The 18,661-nt window shown below is 46.2% G+C and overlaps 1 protein-coding gene across 1 annotated transcript in view; it reads right to left on the bottom strand.

Moving 5' to 3' along the window:
- The window catches only part of Pld1 (phospholipase D1), a 223,088-nt gene that overhangs the window by 118,155 nt on the left and 86,272 nt on the right, over positions 1 to 18,661 (bottom strand). Inside the window, exons 3-8 of the mRNA XM_037207272.1 lie at positions 16,057 to 16,244; positions 14,930 to 15,057; positions 10,668 to 10,813; positions 10,275 to 10,296; positions 10,135 to 10,239; positions 8,224 to 8,289 (exon numbers count right to left, since the gene is read on the bottom strand). Coding sequence (XP_037063167.1) covers positions 8,224 to 8,289; positions 10,135 to 10,239; positions 10,275 to 10,296; positions 10,668 to 10,813; positions 14,930 to 15,057; positions 16,057 to 16,216 — 627 coding nt within the window. The 5' untranslated portion in view covers positions 16,217 to 16,244. The remainder of the gene's footprint in view (positions 1 to 8,223; positions 8,290 to 10,134; positions 10,240 to 10,274; positions 10,297 to 10,667; positions 10,814 to 14,929; positions 15,058 to 16,056; positions 16,245 to 18,661) is intronic.

Raw genomic sequence — 18,661 nt, 5'->3', positions numbered from 1 at the left:
TAGCGTGGGGTAGTAGAACTGACATCCAGTCGGACCAAAGTCAGTATGTCAGTCAACATTCATCTGTGCTCTCTCTCTCTCTCTCTCTCTCTCTCTCTCTCTCTCTCTCTCTCTCTCTCTCTCTGTGTGTGTGTGTGTGTGTGTGTGTTGTTGTTGTTGTGCTGTTGTTTTGATTTTGAGACGATTCTTACCTAGGCAGCCCAGAATAACCTCAAACCCCATGCCCTCCTCCTCCTGGGTGCTGGAACCAAGTGCGCACCACCACACCCAGCTCCGCATTTATCTTACTCAGATGAGTCCCCTGCATACAATAGTGAAGTGAGGGCAAACTGCAAACACACAAGAAGGCAGGGAAACGGGAACTTACAGCATGCAGGGCTTAACACAGGCCGGGATTTGTCTCGAAAAGTGCATGCAACAACTAGCATTAAACATGGAACACTCCCAATTCACAGGTTTCTCCTTAAAGCCTCTTAAGCCCAGGTGTGGCAGTGATGCTTGGGCCATGTCAGCGACAGCAGATGGGAACAGATAAGCTGGGAAGGAGCCCGGCGGGCAGAGGCCTGGCTTCTGCCCTCTCCACGCCTGCAGTCCCAGCACTGGGGAGGCAGGCAGAGGCATCACAAGTTCAGTCTCGTCTCTGGGCACACAGTGTATTCAAAACAGAAACCCTCGACAGAAAAGCTGTTTGCCCAGGGCGGGGAAGCAGATGTGGGATTGCACAGGCAACAGAGTCCAGTGGGAAAGTCAGCCCGTCACATGACAGTCCTAAAACCTCAGAACAGGGTGGGGCTGGATCGTCAGAGGGAGCCGTACCTGGCTTCTGACTGGGATTAACAAAAGGAAACAGTGGTTTTCCTTGAGCTGTTTATATGTGTTCAAAAATATCTAATATCAGCCCTGCAAAAGAAAAAAAAAAAAGAGCTGCCTCAGATCTGTCAGGACTTTCGAGATTCGGTCAAACTCTTGAGTGTCTTTCTTGAAGAAAGTAAACTTTTCAAATTTAAAAGGACTTAAATAACTTTTTAAAATTCCCCACTGACCATATCTACACACAACACTTTTAAAACTAAGGATTCTGAAAGTCTAGGGCTTGGGTTTTCATTTCTTGTATAAAACATGATGACTCCGCTCTACACATTTTGTCTGATTTGTGAAAAAAATCAATTGGAAAATGTAGTTACTTAGAAATGACAGATTGTGAATGTGAGACCCAAAATCTTTTAGAATCCTGAACCTCAGCTTTTCAGTTCATCTCCAAGGAGCAGACAGATAATGCCCGTCCTGGTTTGCATCCGGAGAAAGCCTTACTGAGGGACAGCTAGCTTGTCTGACTTCACAGAGCTCCTAAATGGAAGAGTAGATGTGGAAGCAGTGATCCAGAAAAGCAGCCCAGCATGCGCTCCACACATCTGTAATCCCCGCACTCAGGAGGCAAAGGGAAAGATCCCTGCCAGCTACAGGTCAGCCAGGACTTCACAGCAAGTCTCTGTCCCAAAAACCAACAACAAAAATAAATAAACAAACAGGAAGCAGGTGTGGCGCTGCACGCCTGTAATTCCAGACCTTGGTCTCAGCCAAGTTCATCCTCAAGTACATAGCAAGCATGAGGCTAGCCTGGGCTACATGAGACACCAAGATACCCTCCCAAACACCTAAGAGAACCATGTGTCCATTAATACATAGATATTTTCTTTTTTGTTTATTTGGGGTGTGTGCGTGTGTGTGCATCCTCAGTGGCCACGGCTCTGTGTTGGTCAGACTGCAGCTTGTGGGAATGGCCCTCTCCTGCTGTGTGTGAGCCCTGGAGATAAGGCTCGGTAGCAAATACTTTTGTCCACTGAGCCATCTCATTTGCATGTTAATTTAAAACTTAGAAGTTTCTTCAGAAAACAGAGGCAGGAGGATTACTACAAGTTTCGGGTCACCTTGGTCTATACAGTGAATTCTAGACTAGCCAAGGCTGCATAGTGAGAAGGGCCAGCAGGATGGCTCTGTGAGTGCAGGCATTTGCTGCTCCGGCCTAAGGACAGAGTTCCACCTCCAGGTCCCATGACAGAGAGAAGAGACACCTGGAAGTCGTCCTCTGACCTTCATGGGTGTGTGGTGGAACACATATGCCCAAAGTCTCTCTCTCTCTCTCTCTCTCTCTCTCTCTCTCTCTCTCTCTCTCTCTCACACACACACACACACACACACACACACACACACACACTTAAAAAATAAATTCAAAGCTGCATTGCACAGCCAAAGAAAAGGGGGCGGGTCTTGACAGCTTAGGAAAGGCCGACCAGAGGTTTGGAGGGAGAGCCAGCACAGGCAGAGAGGAGCGGCTGGTCCGGCCGTGCGCTTTCTAATATAGACTTAGTCATACTGAAAGCAAATGTACAATGTGCAGGGCTTAAGTGGGAGGTTAAAAACAAAGCATAAATGTTGAAAGGATTATGTTGTTTAACCTTCTCACTGTTTCGTCAATGGTAAGAATTCAGTCCTCCACTGAGACAGGTGCGTCTCAAACTAAGACTTAAAACCAATTTATCCCAACAGTATCCCACAGGGCGTTTAAAAAAAAAAAAAAAAAAAAACTAATCAATATTGTCTTGGTTTCATTTTGGAAGAAGCGGTTGCAGCCAATTCAATTAAAAATGTTCTTGGCGCTGGGCGGAAAGGGGTCTCTGGCACAAAACGCCACTGTGCCTTACCAACTGGAAACTTAAAAGCCAGCAAAATGAAGGAAATGAGGGAGTATGAAGGTTTCCATGCCAACCTGCTGTGGAGATGACTTGTCAAGCATGTCCACATTGTCCTTTTTGGACATCTTTGTATTATAAGGGAAGCAATCTTCAGAGGCCCCCGTCATGCCTCAAGTAGCAACATTGAAAAGATGGTCGAACAGGAAGCTATAAGACAGGATGCCACAGCTTCCGGCAGGACCACATGCGGGTAGACATGGGGAAAGGCATGCCCAGGCACTCAAGGACAGCTGCCTCTCTCCTGTATAAACCGGCTTACACAGCTGTAGAAGACTAAGAAGTCCAAGCTATGGAGAGAAGGAGGTCCACAAAGGTCCTGTGTCCAGCCCGTGAGATGCAGTCATGGAAACATAACAAACCACTCAATTTGAAAATGCGGCCTTTCACATCAACACAGCTTCTCTCTGTTGCTATGGAAATTGTATCTCTTTATTCCTTACCTATTCCTCGTCTCCAGTTAATTTTACTTGCCCTACAAGGGGAGGGAGACGTGCACTCAGAATTATTGATCTGAAAGGTGTTTACGTTTTATGTAAGGTTTCAAGCTGACCCCACCCCAGCAGTTGGGGTCTTTTCTCAGAAACTGGGCCTTGTGTTCTAAGTCCAGACTTTAATCTGAAGAGGAACAACACGTTTACTGTTACTTACCCTACTTCCTTTATTTCCTGAGAGAAAAGCATTTTCCAGTCAGCCCCTAAAATGCCCCAATTGTGGATTCTGGGCGACACCCAATCCCAGAACAATCTCAGACCTTCAGTTTTCTGTGTGGTGTCGCACAGCTCAGTCAGATAGCCACTGTGTGTGTGTGTGTGTGTGTGTGTGTGTGTGTGTGTGTGTGTGTGTGTGTATACACACGTGTGCGTTTATGTCAATAGAAGTGAAACACTCTGTGATAGTTCTTAAAAAGGACGGTGAAAAGAGGGAAACACTGTCCTTGAGTTAAAGATTCCACAAATGACCAATTATGGCGAGACAGAACATTGCAGACCAGAGCCAAATTATCTTGGACTATTTAGTGTCCCTTCAAAAGCCAGTCATCCCCATGCCTGACCAAACTTCCTTGTGACTATCAAGGTTTCAAGGTGCAAACTTAACCAACCACTAGCTCCCATAAGTCCAAAGGCTGAGAAACTCATCAAATATTACCCAAAACTATGTCCTGTCCCCGCTTTGTGGTTACCTGCCTTCCTGAGGCCTCTCTTTGTTCTCTAACTATTGAAATCTCACATCACCACTTCCACGGGGGAACGTGCCATCTGGGGAAGCCAGATCCCAGCACGTGATCACTCATATTTGACTCCAGAATAATCTGTTATTCCCTTTGAGGTGAGCACTGCATTTTTGCATCCACACACATTTGGCCATTGTACAAATTAGTAAGGAGAACTTAATGAGCAATCCCCCTGGGGAGCCTGACATTGAAAGCTAGGTTACTCAGAGCTGGAAGAGGAAATAAAGACAAAAAAAAAAGTCTCCAAGATCCTGGGAGGAAAGGTAGTCCTCTGCACACAAAATCAACAAAGGATGGTGTAAAAGAAAGAGGGAATGGCCAGCTTCAAAACCTCTACGCAAACTAGACCGAGCACTTTCAGGCCCAGCCAGCTCCCTCTGGTGAATCCTCTTAAGCCAGCACTGTTAACAGCAAATCTTTCCTGGGCCTTTGAAGGCCTTCACCTGTGCCAAAATATGCCGTAGCACAATAATTTAGTTCCCAAATCCTCTTGAGGAGAATCACCCAAACCTCTGTTAAAAAATACAGGTTCCAAAGATAGAATGTTTATTTTGTTGTTTGTTTGTAGGTTTGTTTGAGGTGCGAGTCTCATCATTGTGAAACTAGCCAGGGTGACCTCCAACTATGAGGCTGAGGATGACCTTGAATTTGTAATTCTCCTGCTTTCTTCTGGCTCCTGACTACCAGGATTACAGGCATGCACCACCAGAGCTGGTCTGTGTAGTTCTAGGAACAGGCACTCTATCAACTGAGTGCCCATCCCCAGCCCTTATATACAGATCTGCACAGTCTAGAGTTAAACACACATCCTATCCAAGCCCTTAACTCACTGCTGTGAGCCGCAGACATGAAGTAGGAATTCAGCTGATAATGGCAAAAGCTGTTATCTGCCAGTGTCCAGAACTATTCCAGAGGATACAGCCGAGACTCACGGAGTCCTGGTGATACTGGCTTTGAATGGACTTGCTGTTTCCTGCAGCAAATCTCTTGTGTGTTACTGTACCTTTCCCATTTGATTCTTTTCCAAGAGCTTCTAACAGTGTGCTTGATCACTCACTGGGCACAATTTCCCCTATACTATTGGGGTACTTGGTAACTTCTCCAACTGTGTTGACAACAGTCACACAGTCAAGACCCCCTTTTTCAGGCCCTTGTTCTCCCTCTTAGCATTAGACTCAGAAGTCGGCCTTTCTGTAATTATCTTCATTAGCCAACACCTGGCCAGGGCCATCCCCAGACAAAAGTATTTTAGCTGAGATACTTCTCAGACGCCCAAGGACCGACTGCAGATGGATAAGCATTCAGACTATCTGTTAGTTCCTGAGATAAGGTAAATATTTTCACTGAGACAACCCACCAAGGCCAGGTGGATGTTAGGTACAAAGTTCTGTTTCTTGTGCAAATTAAGCTTAATTTTCTCCTCTTTCCCATAGCCCAAATGTTATCACTCCTTCTCAAGATGCCCCCTTTAGCATTAACTCAGAAGGAAAGGACTTTTACAAACCAGGTGCATCTTGCTGCGATGCAGGTTGCCTGGCAACCCAGAACACTTCCCCTGCCAGCAGATAGGAAAGTGCTGCCTGAAACTAACCTCGAACTAACAAATGTTTAACTCCTTTTACTCGTATCTCGGTTTACTAAGCAGCTCATTATCTAACCACACTTAGGAATGCAATACTATATACAGATCCCCCCTTTTCCTTTCTTGGATTTTCCAAGATTGATTCTAGGTCCCTCTCCCTCTCATTTGAGCTTTTCCCTTTAAGAGTTCATCCTTGAGTCATAAAGAAAGCCTGATAGTCACTGCCTGGTGTAAACTCTTATCTGCCTTTATGACCCTGAAAAATTCAAGCCCTGTAAGCTTGCTTTGGCCAGAGAATTGCTGATTGTATGTGTATATAGACTGGAAATGTATATATAGAGACTGGAGGGAGAACTAAGAACACTGAGAGAACAGCAAAAGGGACAGAGAGGAGCTAAGTTTGAGAAGAGAAAAGAAGCTGTGTAGACAGGATTGACCTAGAAGAATAAGTGAATGGATGAAAGAGCTTGGTGTGCTTAGATTCATCTGATATCCCTCAGATTAGATTCCCAGCCTCTGGTAGTATCTTTTCTGGACCCTGGGAGTAATCACCACCAGGCAGGTACTGGTGAGAAATTCAATAACTTGTGGCCCAGGGTTTGTCTTAAAGACCCGAGTTAAGGGCTGAGGAGATGGCTGAGTGGATAAATTACTTATCATGTAAACAGCACCTATTTAAAATCCTGGGCATGGCAGCAGATGCCTGGGAGGAGCGAGTTCTATGGTCAGCCAACCTTGCTAATTGGTGAGTTCCAGGTTCAGTAAGAGATCAAGTCTCAAAAAGTCATTGGGAGAGAGACAGAGGTGGACATATGATGTTAACCTCTGGTCACTACACATGCACACAAGTAAACCTCTAAACATGTATATACCACACACAAAAGAAGAAGACTTGAGTTAGCTTCAAACAGGCTTGCTTTATAAAGTAGAAGCATGTTACATTGTAAAATATATAAATAACTTGCAATATACCCTTTGCAGTTGGGACTTTAAATATTTCTCAGTTATTACAGGAAAAACATAGACAGTAATCTAATTTTACAAAATGATATGTAGTCTGTGTATCTAGTCTTCAGGCTGGGTGAAATTTACCATGAACGGAAATGTTAGCAAATTAAGATCAATTGTACCCTTGCTTGAATCATTAGGGAGAATGCAGCTGTTGGAGGGACTATCTGGTCAACCATCAGAAACAAGCAGGAAGGGTCCATTCATTAGGTTGGGAGCTAGTTTTTCTCCTCTGAAAGTAGTGCTTACAAGGAACCCCGGGGTTTATAAATATAATATGGCTTCAATTTGCAAAGATTTCTGTGACTGGAAAAGCAATTAAACCAAACATCTTTTTAAAATATACACATCCTTTACTCCACATTACAATCTAAAATGTAATAAGGCAGCTGGAACGAGCGAGCGAGGACTGAGCTGACCAAGAGCTTCTAAGCCAAAAGAAATGGTGCAGGTCAAGTCCGGGGCAGAGGAGCAAGAGAAAGAGGGCAGTGCGTCCGGCCGTCAGGTCACAGTGGCTCAGCTCTGCAGTGAATGGAAAGAACTCCTGAGCTCAGAGAACACAGCTGGGAACTGCTGTCCTGGTTAAACAGTGGAGTTCGTTGACGCCACAGACTCCTAAATCCTACATGGAGTAAGACCTCCGGCACCTTCTCTTGAGAGCCGCAGGTGAGACCCACACGGCTGGATTTGCTGAGTTGCCAGAATTACCAAACCTCGAAAGGCTCGAGTCTGTGACCCCGCACTGCAGGCCACTGCAGAAGCATCAGAAGTCTGGCTCCGGGGCCAACTGGGTGTACGTTCGGACCAGCAGACAGCTGAAGGGAAGCTCTTGAACAGAAACAGCGGAGCCAGGCACTTTCCCTTCCTCCTGCTCTTCAGTCCCCTGTTTATGCGCCACCATCCTCAAAGGCCAGGTTGCACCTGCTTAGACTCATGCCCTCCACATGCAACACTTCCGTGTGGACAACCTCACAGTCTGTGCTACCAGAGAGAAATATTACAATCCAGGCATTTGCCATTGTTCAGACCTCAGCAGAACTGAGAGCGAATCTTTTAAAAACACTCCACTCCCCATGCGGGGCCTCCCAGGAGCAGAGCTCTCTGTTTGCTGACACTGCAGAGCCCGCTTCCTCCTGCTGGCCGGCTGCAGCCTTCCAGGCTGTCTCTGTGGCTCTTCTCGGCCCGAACATTCTTCCCTCTTTTCTTACATTTTGCAACACCTCTTTCTGTCCCTGGTTTTCCCATGCTTCTCACTTTCAGAAGAAAACACCAATCAGACGGGCAGTGAAATTATGCGCCAACTAATCGGGATGTCTGCAGCCCTGATCGACAGTTTGCATTAAAGTGTTTTTTGGTTTCATTCTAAAAATCTGAAGGGAGAAGAGGGTTGATTTCTAGGTATCTAGCCCATAGAAGCATTCCAACCTGATTTGAATCTCTTGCTACAGACATACCAAGTTCTACTCAGTATTTTAAAAACAGCAATGTCATCATTGTGAACCAGATCCAGATCAACTGCCAAAGCAATTTTGTATTTAATAATTGAGTACAGCTCAAGAACCAGAAGCGCTTATGTTCATGAAATCACTCAAAGTCAGCTACAGTTTAGGACCTTACAGGTCCCTCCAAGACCCCTGAAGGGCACTTACCGTGGCATGGTAGTTCCTGTACATGGGCATTTTTAGTATTTTTGTCAAGTAATCTTCCAGTTGCTTCTACAATAAAAAATATTTTGGATACAGTTAAACATAATCATGACTGTAGAAAATTTCAACACTCACAATGATGAGATCAGGTCTCATTTTAATATCTGTCAGTCATTTTATTATCTTCTACCATTAGGCAGTAAGGTGTAACTGTTAGTGTTCAGGCATCTGTACTGGCTGCCCCCAGGGTGCTGACAGGATACATCCCACTGCAGCCACTAAGAGCATCCCTGTGCACATTCTCTGCATTTCCTTATAAAAGGCTTCTCTCTCCCTCCCCCACCCCTCCCCTCCCCCACCCCTCCCCTCCCCTCCTCTCCCTGTGCTCTCATCCCAGGGACTGGTCCCTGCCCCCTTTCTGCCCTTCTCTCTGCCCTCCCCTCAGTAAACCTCCCACATGGGCGCTGTTGTACGGTGTGACTCCTTCCCGCTATTTTTTTTAAATACAATAACACCTATCATTCTCTTGGGGCGTTATTTAAACCTCTTCCTGCTATTAATATTTAACTTTCTGTATGCTTAGGTCTTTGCATTTGTTACCTCCATCATTGTTTTGACAAAATACCCGACAGGAAAGGGTTTATTCTGGCCCGCAGTTTGAGGGGACACAGTCCACTGTGGAGCAGAAAGTCTGGTGGCAGGAACGGAGGGGCTTGGTCACGCCGCACTCACAGCCAGAGGCCCGCTCTTCCCATGGGCACCGACGACTCATCAGCAAACCTAATCTAGAACCCTCGCCGGCAGAGGCTGCTCTCCGAGAGACCCTGTCAGGTGTTGGTGTTAACCTTAAAGCTAACAAGCCTTTGTGGGTTTTTTGTTTGTTTGTTTGTTTTTCTTGAGACAGGGTTTCTCTGTGTAATCGTCCTGGCTGTCCTGGAACTTGCTTTGTAGACCAAGCTGACCTTGAACTCACAGAGATCCACCTGCCTCTGCCTCCTGGGTGCTGGGATTAAAGGTTCATGCCACCGCCTCCTAGCTGCGGTGGTTTTAATCCTCCTCACTCAGCAGAAGCTCATAATAGGTAAGTTTGTTTGTTTGTTTGTTTGTTAAACAGGGTTTCATATAGACTAGTTGGGTGTTCTCTGTTTGCTGCATCATACACATTTCATGTTCTAAGACCAGACTGATAACAATGACAGAATTACTAATACACTAATACAAATCTGTCTCCTGCCTTGGTAGCAGCAGTCAGTCATGGGGGGGGGGGGGACACCCGAGACCTGTGTCTTCTCTCTCATGTGTCTGTACTCCATCCTGCTGATTTCAGACCGTAACCACCACATCTAAGGAGCAGGAATATGATTTCACAGGTATTTAAAATGAGCTCTTAGCAATCGAATAAATGGTGGGAATGGCTGCTTTTTAGGAGTGGATCTCAAAACCCACTAGAATACGCTGCGTCTTCATCTCCCCTCAAGCCTAGCAAGGTTCCATCAGGAGGACGCTGCTCCGTAACCTTCCTAACAAGCACTCTGCCTCCTCCTTGGCTCGGGAGACCTGGAGATGTCTAAGTTCCAGAGAAGCCAAGGCAGCCATCAGCGGGTGGGGAGGGGGCGGCCGCCGCCCCACCCTTCCTTAGGTGCTAGGTCCTTATAGTGCTGAGAAAGGATTTTCAAGACCACACAAGAGCCAGAGAGAGTGGTCAGCAGGTAAAGGGGCTTCCCACACAAGCCTAAAGACCTGGGGTTGATCTTGGGACACCGTGAAAACATGGGAGGAGAGAACTGACTCCACAAAGTTGTCTTCTGATCACTATACATACATGCCATATGTGTGCTCGGGTGCACGCACGCACGCACGCACGCACGCACGCACACATACAATTACATTTTCACAAAACAGGGAAAGACTCACCCTCCTGCCAAAGAACTGTTCTTCCTGGATGGTGTTTTCTGAGGAACGGGGCAGACTGGGCATCTCTCGGGGCTCTTCTTTGACATTTTGTCTTCTAAAGTATGTCTAAAATACAGACACACACACAATACAAATTTGACATTTTGTCTTCTAAAGGTATGTCTAAAATACAGACACACACACAATACAAGCAGCTGTTCGACTATTCTTTGGCTTTCTCATATCATCTTTCATGTCAGAGCTTATTATTTTCATTCCTGTCAATGTTTAAAATGTTCTCATGTAGTCCAGGCTGGCCTCCAACTCACTATGTAGCCAAGGCTAGCCTTGAAATCCTGGTCCTCTTGTCTACTCCTCCCATGCACTGGGGACCACAGGCTTGCACCAATGCATGCAGCTGAGGTGGCTTACTTTTAAAAGAGCTATGCAAATAAAAAGGTCTACCCCAAATGGAATAGGTAGCCTATGGAAAGAACAAAACACATTTCCATCCATGAGCAGTGGGGTGACTATGTTAGTTCTGCTGTGGTTACCTTTTGGTAGGAATGGGGATTCGGATGAAGGCTTTGTACTTGAGCAGCTCTCTATGAAACTCTTGGAAGTGCTTGAATTTCCGCTTCACTTGCCACGTGAATTCCCCGTGTGTTAACTCAATAGTGTACAGATTGGTACTCGGCACCTACAGAGATGGCAGTTGTGAAAAGGGCTGTTATCTGCGATGGGGAAGTTCTGAAACTTCTCAGCAAACAACAGCTAGCGTACACTTAAGTTCAGGCTATTCATTTTGTGTCAGTATTTAGCATTTTTAAAATATACTATCTTTATTAATTTGTTTAGAATTTCATACAGTATATTTTGCTCATATTCACCCCTGGACCCTCCCCCTAGCTCCTCCCAGATCCACTCCCCACCTTCTACCTCCTCTCACCTTCCTCCTCCTCTTCCTTCTTCTTCTTCTGTTTTTTAATAACCCACCCAGTTCAATTTGTGCCCAAATGCTCATGTGAGGGGGCCACAGGAGCGTGATGGGCATACCCGGTACCACACCCTTAAAGAAAACCAACGCCCGCTTTCCCAGTGGCCATTCATTGTACAGAGCATCTCAGTTAGGGAGCTGGGACTTGTGAACCTTTGTACGTAACTTTTTTTTTTTCCAGAGTAACCAATTATAGAAATATTTTCTTAAATGTTCACATGATAAATTATATGAAACAAGCTCTGTATCACACAGACAAACCCCTGCCAACCCTTCCCCCTCAATGTATAGATGCTGTACCACACCCACATACATTTGCACACCAGAAATGAAGGAATGAGTGAGACCCTGAGAAGCACCGACGGCCCTGGTCACACATGGACAGATTGAGAGAAGACAGAAGAAAGGGTCTCAGGGCAGGCGGGACCACTGCCTAGCCCTCTCTGTCTTAAACAAATGACACACGCCATGATACCGCCCCTTCTTCTAAAGAAACATCCCAAGGTCCAGCCTTGTCTACCCAAACCCCTGCCTGAGGCACTGCCAGGCTTCAAGAACACTGGGTAGAGAAAGCTGCTGTAGTTTTGAGCACATAACACAAGCATGATTTTGTCAGTACTAGTGCTAAGTCCTTACAGTGTGAGAGCCAAAGTTACATTTTGAGTTTCAGTTACTATGCCTAAGCGGTCCATGAAACAAAAACGCCTCTGATCTGCAAGCCCCTGGCCTAAGGACAGAGTTCCTGAAGTGCTGGAGGCCATTGTTATGGGAGACAGCAAGCCACATAGTTTTACTCCCCTAAACAAGTTTGTTCAATACATCTGCACCAGATGTGCTTGGTCACACTTGGGTGGGAGATTCATGAGCAGGAAATAAGTCAGGATGCAAGCTTGCCCCTGATTGGGTGTAGGTGGGAAGGATGCAGGCAGGAAATAAGTCAGGATGTATTCTTGCCCCGATTGGACCTCGTCAGAAATGCACTGAATTATGAGTTTTGCCTTTTTAAGCCCCTGCAAAATGTGCTCAGTGCCGTATTCTGAGAAACCAGAGATGGACCTGGCCAGAAAGTCCATCAACCTGGCCAGTATTTAATTAAAGCTTGCTTCAAATTTGACCTTAAAGTGTAGTAGTGGTCTTATTCTTGACCAATAGGATTAACAATAGGAAAAACAGAGGGTAAGCACTGTTAAGAGCCAGTGTTCGGGTGAGGGTGCAGAAACTGAGAGGATCAGAAACGTGCTCAAGGTTTCAGAGCAAAGACACAAACTCAACCCTGCAGTCGCTCCAGAGCGTGGGCATAAGCCCAATACAGCATGCTTTGCCATGTAAGATCTGGCGGCAGCGGGAGAAGAGGCAAAGGGCATCTTAGAGATAGCTCGTCAGAGAGATGTGACCCTAACACAAAGCCTAAAGCAGGGCTCAGTAGCATGGCTTTCACTCAGAAGCCCTGCAATGAATAAAAAAACCCACTGTGGAAATGTGGGCCTAGAATCCCAGCACTCAGGCGGAGTTCAAGGTCACTCTCAGGTACATAGCAATAATATGTCAAAAGTTTAAGGGCCAGTTGGAGCTACATGAGACTATCTCTGAAAGAAAGGAAGAGCAGGAGAGAGAGACAGAGACAGAGAGGGAAGGAAAGAAAAGAGCTAGAGCAGAGGCTAGACACCACGGTAGTGTGAACTGGAGTCTGCAAAGCAGAATCAGGCAGGCCATGCCTCCAAACCATCAGGAAAGCACAGTTGCCCAGCCGCCCTCATCGACCGGGAGGCGGAAGTCAACTGGCCCCTGACAAAGGTTATGACTCTGTGTGTCCCTGGAGGCAGAAGCCAGTGGTGGCCTACTCAATCTTGACTAGAACTTAACCTGGGGGACAAAGGTCACCTGACTACTGTGAAATCTAAGCAGCAGCAAGCAAGCAGCCACCTGACCCTCCCCTGGTCCGGTCTGCTTCTGAGGGCTCAGCTTTGCCTCCCAAGGACAGTCTACAGAAAGGACGAGTCTCAGACTGAGGGTGGAGCTCCAGGGACTGAGGGTGACATGTAGGGGACTGAAGAGTGGGACCCCAAAAACAAATCAGACGTTTTGACAGCAGAATTCTCTCAGCAGTGCTTCTGAACCTAGCATCTACAATCCAATATTCAGACTTTTTTCCTTTTGAGAGATAATTAGCATTCATATTTTCTTGCTAAAGAAGCCTTAGGAAAAGTATAATTTCTCTCGACTTATACTTAGCCTTCAGCTAGAATGGACTTTGAATGAAATAAAGAAATAAAAAGGAAGGACATGACGCTCCTAGGTTAGGTGGAGAAGGTTTATGGTAGATAAAAGGGAGAGCATGGTCAGAGGCAGGGACATCTGGGAAAACACAGAGTGAACATGATCCTGAGTCAGGCCCTGTGAAGAGCGGGGGAGGGAAAAGCCAGGAGAGTGAACTGGTAGACAAAGAAGGCTGGGTAGCCAAATGGCTGGGCTATATAGGGAAGGGCAGCCCAGCCCTGGGCTGGAGAAGTTAGCAGTAGGGCACAGGGTGTGCCAGCCATACCCTGTAACAGGTGGGCACTGAGGGATGCTGGGAGAGCCTGGGGGCCAGCTCTGCTTTGATGTGTTAACCAGGCACCTCAGTTAGCCATCTGTCAGGTTTGAGAGTTGATAAATATAACCCAAAAGCCCAAGTGAAAAGAACTGGAGAGAAAGCGGCATTTTGCCAGTTATTAAATCAATAAATTGCCTCGAATGACATTGTTCTTATTTGTTTGTCTCTTTCCGTGTGTTTTCTTGTATTTGTAAGTGTCTGTGTGCCTGTGGGCGTGTCCCATGTCACGGAACTCAAGCGCAGGTCAGAGGATAACTCCCGGGAGCAGTCCTTCACTCCCTCACCTGGGTTCTGAGATCAAACTTAGGTTCTCAGGCTTGGCACCTTTACCTGTGAAACTGCCTCACCTGCCCTTGAATGCTATCCAAACTAAAACTAAGAAACACTGTAGCCACATAGCTGCTCATACCTGTCTATAATCTCAACTCCAGGGAGGCAGAGGAAGGAGGAGCAAGAGATGACCCCCAGGCTTGTCTCCATGAGACCCCCAGGCTTGTCTCCATGAGACCCCCATCTCCAACAACAAGGAGACTGTTCATAAAGGGGGGGGGAAGGAGAGGCTAATAATGAAGAGTATATGAGAAGGAGGTGCAATCCTGAGATGTGAGGAGAACTTGGAAGCTGTTGTGGAATATTAGGTGAAGATGTGTTGCATTTGTTTTTGGGGTGGAACATTTGTTTAATGATGCAAAGATGTGCTGCATTCTTTTATGTTGCATTTGTTTAACTCTGTGAAGTTGTGATACTTTGGACAGCCAATAGCTAGGCAGGAGTGGTAGGCAGAGAGAATAAACAGAAGGAGAAAAAGAGAAGAGGATGAGCAAGAGAAGGAGAGGAGGACACCAGGGGCCAGCCACCCAGCTACACAAGCAGCCATGGAGAAAGAAGTAAAGAAAGATACATAGAATAGAGAAAGATAAAAGCCCAGAGGCAAAGGTAGACAGGATAATTTCAGAAATGTTAGCTAGAAACAAGTCAAGCTAAGGCCAGGCATTCGTAAGTAAAAATAAGTCTCTGGGTGACTGATTATTTGGGAGCTGGGTGGCAGGCCCCCAAAGGGCAAAGAGCAAAAACAAACAAACAAACAAACAAAAACCCAACTACAGGAAGTGGTAACTAAAGCTCAACCATTAGCATCCCAGCAGGGAGAAAGGAATCTGGAGTTGGGGCTGTTAATTGACACAGTTGACAAGAACCCAAACCGGATGAACCCAGAGTGCCCTGACCCTCGTGGTAGACGTGAAGCGCTCCACTTCCAAGACTTGTGCTTTCACGGGGCAGCCGGAGAGGTAGGTCTGGATGTTGGGCTCCTTAAATCCTTGAGTGTTGTAAATGGAAGAGAATGGGATGTACTCTGCAAAGAACAGAGGGGAAGAGTTAGTCCAGGCGTGCACCTTTAAAACCTAAGATGGGGCTGATGAAAGGCCTCAGTGGGTGAAGACGCTGCCGCCAAGCCTGATGACCCGAGTTTGATCCAGGAGAGCTGCAGGATTGTTTTAGGAAAGGAGCTGACATAAACTTGACCGCCCAGGAATGAGCTTTATAAGGAGAGAGGGCCTCAAGACCAAGGGAGCCATGACTGTGCCTTGAGGTGGGAGAGCATTTAAGGACACTATATTAGATCAGAGACTCATGATGGAGCCTTAAAGGGGAAGAGAGGTTGCCTCTTAAAGTCTGGGCAGGGGAGGTGTAGTTTAAAGGACAAGTAGGTGAGCCAGGTGAGGGTGGCGCACGCATTTAATCCCAGCACTCGGGAGGCAGAGCCAGGTGGATCTCTGTGAGTTCAAGGCCAGCCTGGGCTACAGAGTGAGATCCAGGACAGCCACCAAAACTATACAGAGAAACCCTGTCTCAAGAAACAAACAAATAAATAAACAAAGGACGAGTGGGTGGCCGCTGACCAGCACAGGGTGACAGAGAAGCCCAGAGAAAGGCAGGCAGAGAAGCACAATAAAGGAACAAAATGACATCTTTTCCACGGCTGGGTAAGCCTCACACCTTGTGATTCAGTCTGGGTTACCCTACACAAGGAAATAAGCCAGACACTGGGCAGAGCCATAAATTAGGGGCTGTGAAGCCACAGGACAGCATGGCCTGACTCTGTCCCAGAGCTGCTGGAGAACATGGGATCCAGTCAGATAGACTGTGGGGATCTGGTCATTCAGAGTGACCAATGTCTTAAAGAGACAGACCCATGATCAAACAGAATATCAAAAAAAAAAAAAAATCATAGTTAATATAAGTAAGTTTCTGGAAGCCCTCTCTCCAAGGACGGTGGTCTCCCTCTGATATTTGCCACTGTGCCCTGCAACCACCCTGAGGAAGTCTTGACCCCTCCATCGTCTGCCCTTACCTTCCTGAGCCTTGGGGTCTCCAGGAGATGCATCATACTCCACCTCCTCCCCCTCAAAGTGGAGTTCCCGGGTGTCCAGATTTTCTATCAGATTGCTCATGTCTGCGGCGATTTTCTGCAGTGCCGAAGTGTTTACCCTGGACTCGCTTTTCAGTGACATCCTGACTTCTGCCCGGGAAGCAGAGGAGCTGAGGAGGAAGAAGAGGCGTCACTCAGACACATTTGGTTGTGTGGAAATCCCTGTCACACAATTCAAATCCAGGCTTAGCTACAGCATGGACAAAGACACCAAGTCTAGGTGGGGCCTGCATATCCAAACAACCATTCTGTTCATCTCCCTGCATCACATTTAAACGGTTCCTACCTCATTGGCTAACATGGAGCAAAACAATTGTAGAAAAGAAAGAAAAGCGACTCTGCCTGGAACAAAACGCCAGCCTTCCTCTCTTCACGTGTTATGGACTTGACCAGATGAGGAGAGACTCTAGAGAGTGAGGGGATGCTTTTGCAGAGACAAAGACATGCCTCCTTGTTTACAAAATATTTTCAAATTAAGAACACAAAATAGCCTGGTATGGTGGCCCATACCTCTAATCCCAGTGCTCTAGAGACAGAGGCAGGCATTGTGTGAGTTGAAGGCCAGCCTGGTCTACATAGTAAGTTCCAGGCCAGTCAAGGCTACATAGTGAGACCCAAAATAAAGAAAGAAGGAAGAAATGAAGGAAGGAAAGACGGAAGGAAGGAAGGAAGAGAAGGAGAGAGAGAGAGAGAGAGAAGAAAGAAAGAAAGAAAGAAAGAAAGAAAGAAAGAAAGAAAGAAAGAAAGAAAGAAAGAAAGATAGATACATGTAAAATGTATAATACACATAAAATAAGCAACATGTTTCTAAAAAAAAAAAAAAATCAAGGGAAATTTCTACATCCAAACATTCAGATGTAAAAACCATTTTTATGACTGAGTGGGTAAAGGAACTTGTCACCCAAGTCTGATGACTTGAGTTAGACCCCAGAACCCACGCTGGAAAGACAAGCGCTGACGCCCGGAAGTCCTTTGACACACGTGTCACGCACACGCAATAAAGAAGATAAAATTCATGACAGTGTTAGTTGCCTACATTTTCTTGGGAGCTAACTTCACTTGGAGATGTGAGGCTTTGGACATGACCATGCATGAGCCATGGTGTACGTGTCTTGAAAGGAAACGGATGAATACGCCTGTTCCTAAAGTTACCAGAGGTGTTAGGATTATATTTCCCTCCTCTTTTTATGAAAGCTGGTTCTATTTCATCCTGACACTTCATAACACGAGTCGCTGCACATCAGCACCCAGGGAGAAGACTACACCCAGATTTTATTTCCCATTTAAAATATGGAAGTTTAAGCCCTGAGCACTGCTGTCAGAGCTGGATGGAAAGTCCATATCGCCCAATATAGAAATTATCTCTGATAGAACCAGGCCTAAGCTGAGAGGAGTCTCACATGGCTAACTGTTCTGCACATGCTCATTGTCTACTGCAGCTCACAAGCAGTAACTTAGCATTCACTGTGTGTGAGAAGCAATGAATAAAGATGGGGCCTGTGGACCGTTCAGCGAATAAAGTCACTTGTACAAAGCTGAGTTCAGCCACAGTGGAGAGAACCAGCCCCTAGGAGTCATCCTCTGACCTCCACATGTGTGCAGTGGCGCTCACACACACACACACACACACACACACACACACACACACTCACATGTATACACTGATAGGTCAAATACAAATTTTAGGAAATGTGCTGATGAGTCAAGGAACACCTGCTGTGTGGGTTAGGGAAACAGCTACATAACCTCAAGTTCACCCCAGGCCTCCTCCAAGGCCTTGAACTTCCCGAAAGAAGGACACCTGGCTGGATTCTTTCCTACAAGTTCCACGGAGAGGCTGGGTATGCCATGTGGGCCAACTTAGGCAGCTCTTAAGATAACAAGTCTCCAAAACCTAGACACACTGTCTCCACCGCCTCTGACGTGGCTGTGGCTGGTAGAGACCTTGTTTGGAAAAACAAAGACAGGTAGAGGAAGGAGGTTCTGGGTTGCCCTGTGCATGTGATTCTACATCCGAGTTTCTGTGAACTGAGTAACCAGGCACTCTCCTTTCTTTTTGTTGACTGTAAGGAAGCTTACATCTAAATTTATACCTTACTGTAGCCAAATTATTTATTTATTACGCATACAGTGTTCTGCCTGCATGTACACCAGCATGGGCACCAGATCTCATTACAGATGGTTGTGAGCCACCATGTGGTTGCTGGGAATTGAACTCAGGACCTCTGGAAGAGCTGCCAGTGCTCTTAACCACTGAGCCATCTCTCCAACCCTAACTGTTGCCAAATTATTGGGCTATGGTTGCCTGTATATCTTCCTTTCAGTTCTCTCTTTCTCTCTCTCATTTCCATCTTATCTTTCTAATTTTGGGAAATGTGTAAATTGCCTTGAAAGTGATACTCACACATAAATGCTGACTGTAATGGCATGAACAGGAAAAGAAATTTCCTACAACTTAGTGTTCACAGGACAGAGTCCTTTCAATCCTTGGGGTCTTAGCTTCCTCATCTGTAAATCTCATTCCTAG

This window comes from Peromyscus leucopus, chromosome 6 (genome assembly GCF_004664715.2).
Source record: "Peromyscus leucopus breed LL Stock chromosome 6, UCI_PerLeu_2.1, whole genome shotgun sequence".
In the NCBI taxonomy this organism is placed as follows: Eukaryota; Metazoa; Chordata; class Mammalia; order Rodentia; family Cricetidae; genus Peromyscus; species Peromyscus leucopus.
The sequence above is the reverse complement of the archived record's forward strand: the minus strand, read 5'-3'. Positions and strand labels throughout refer to the sequence as shown.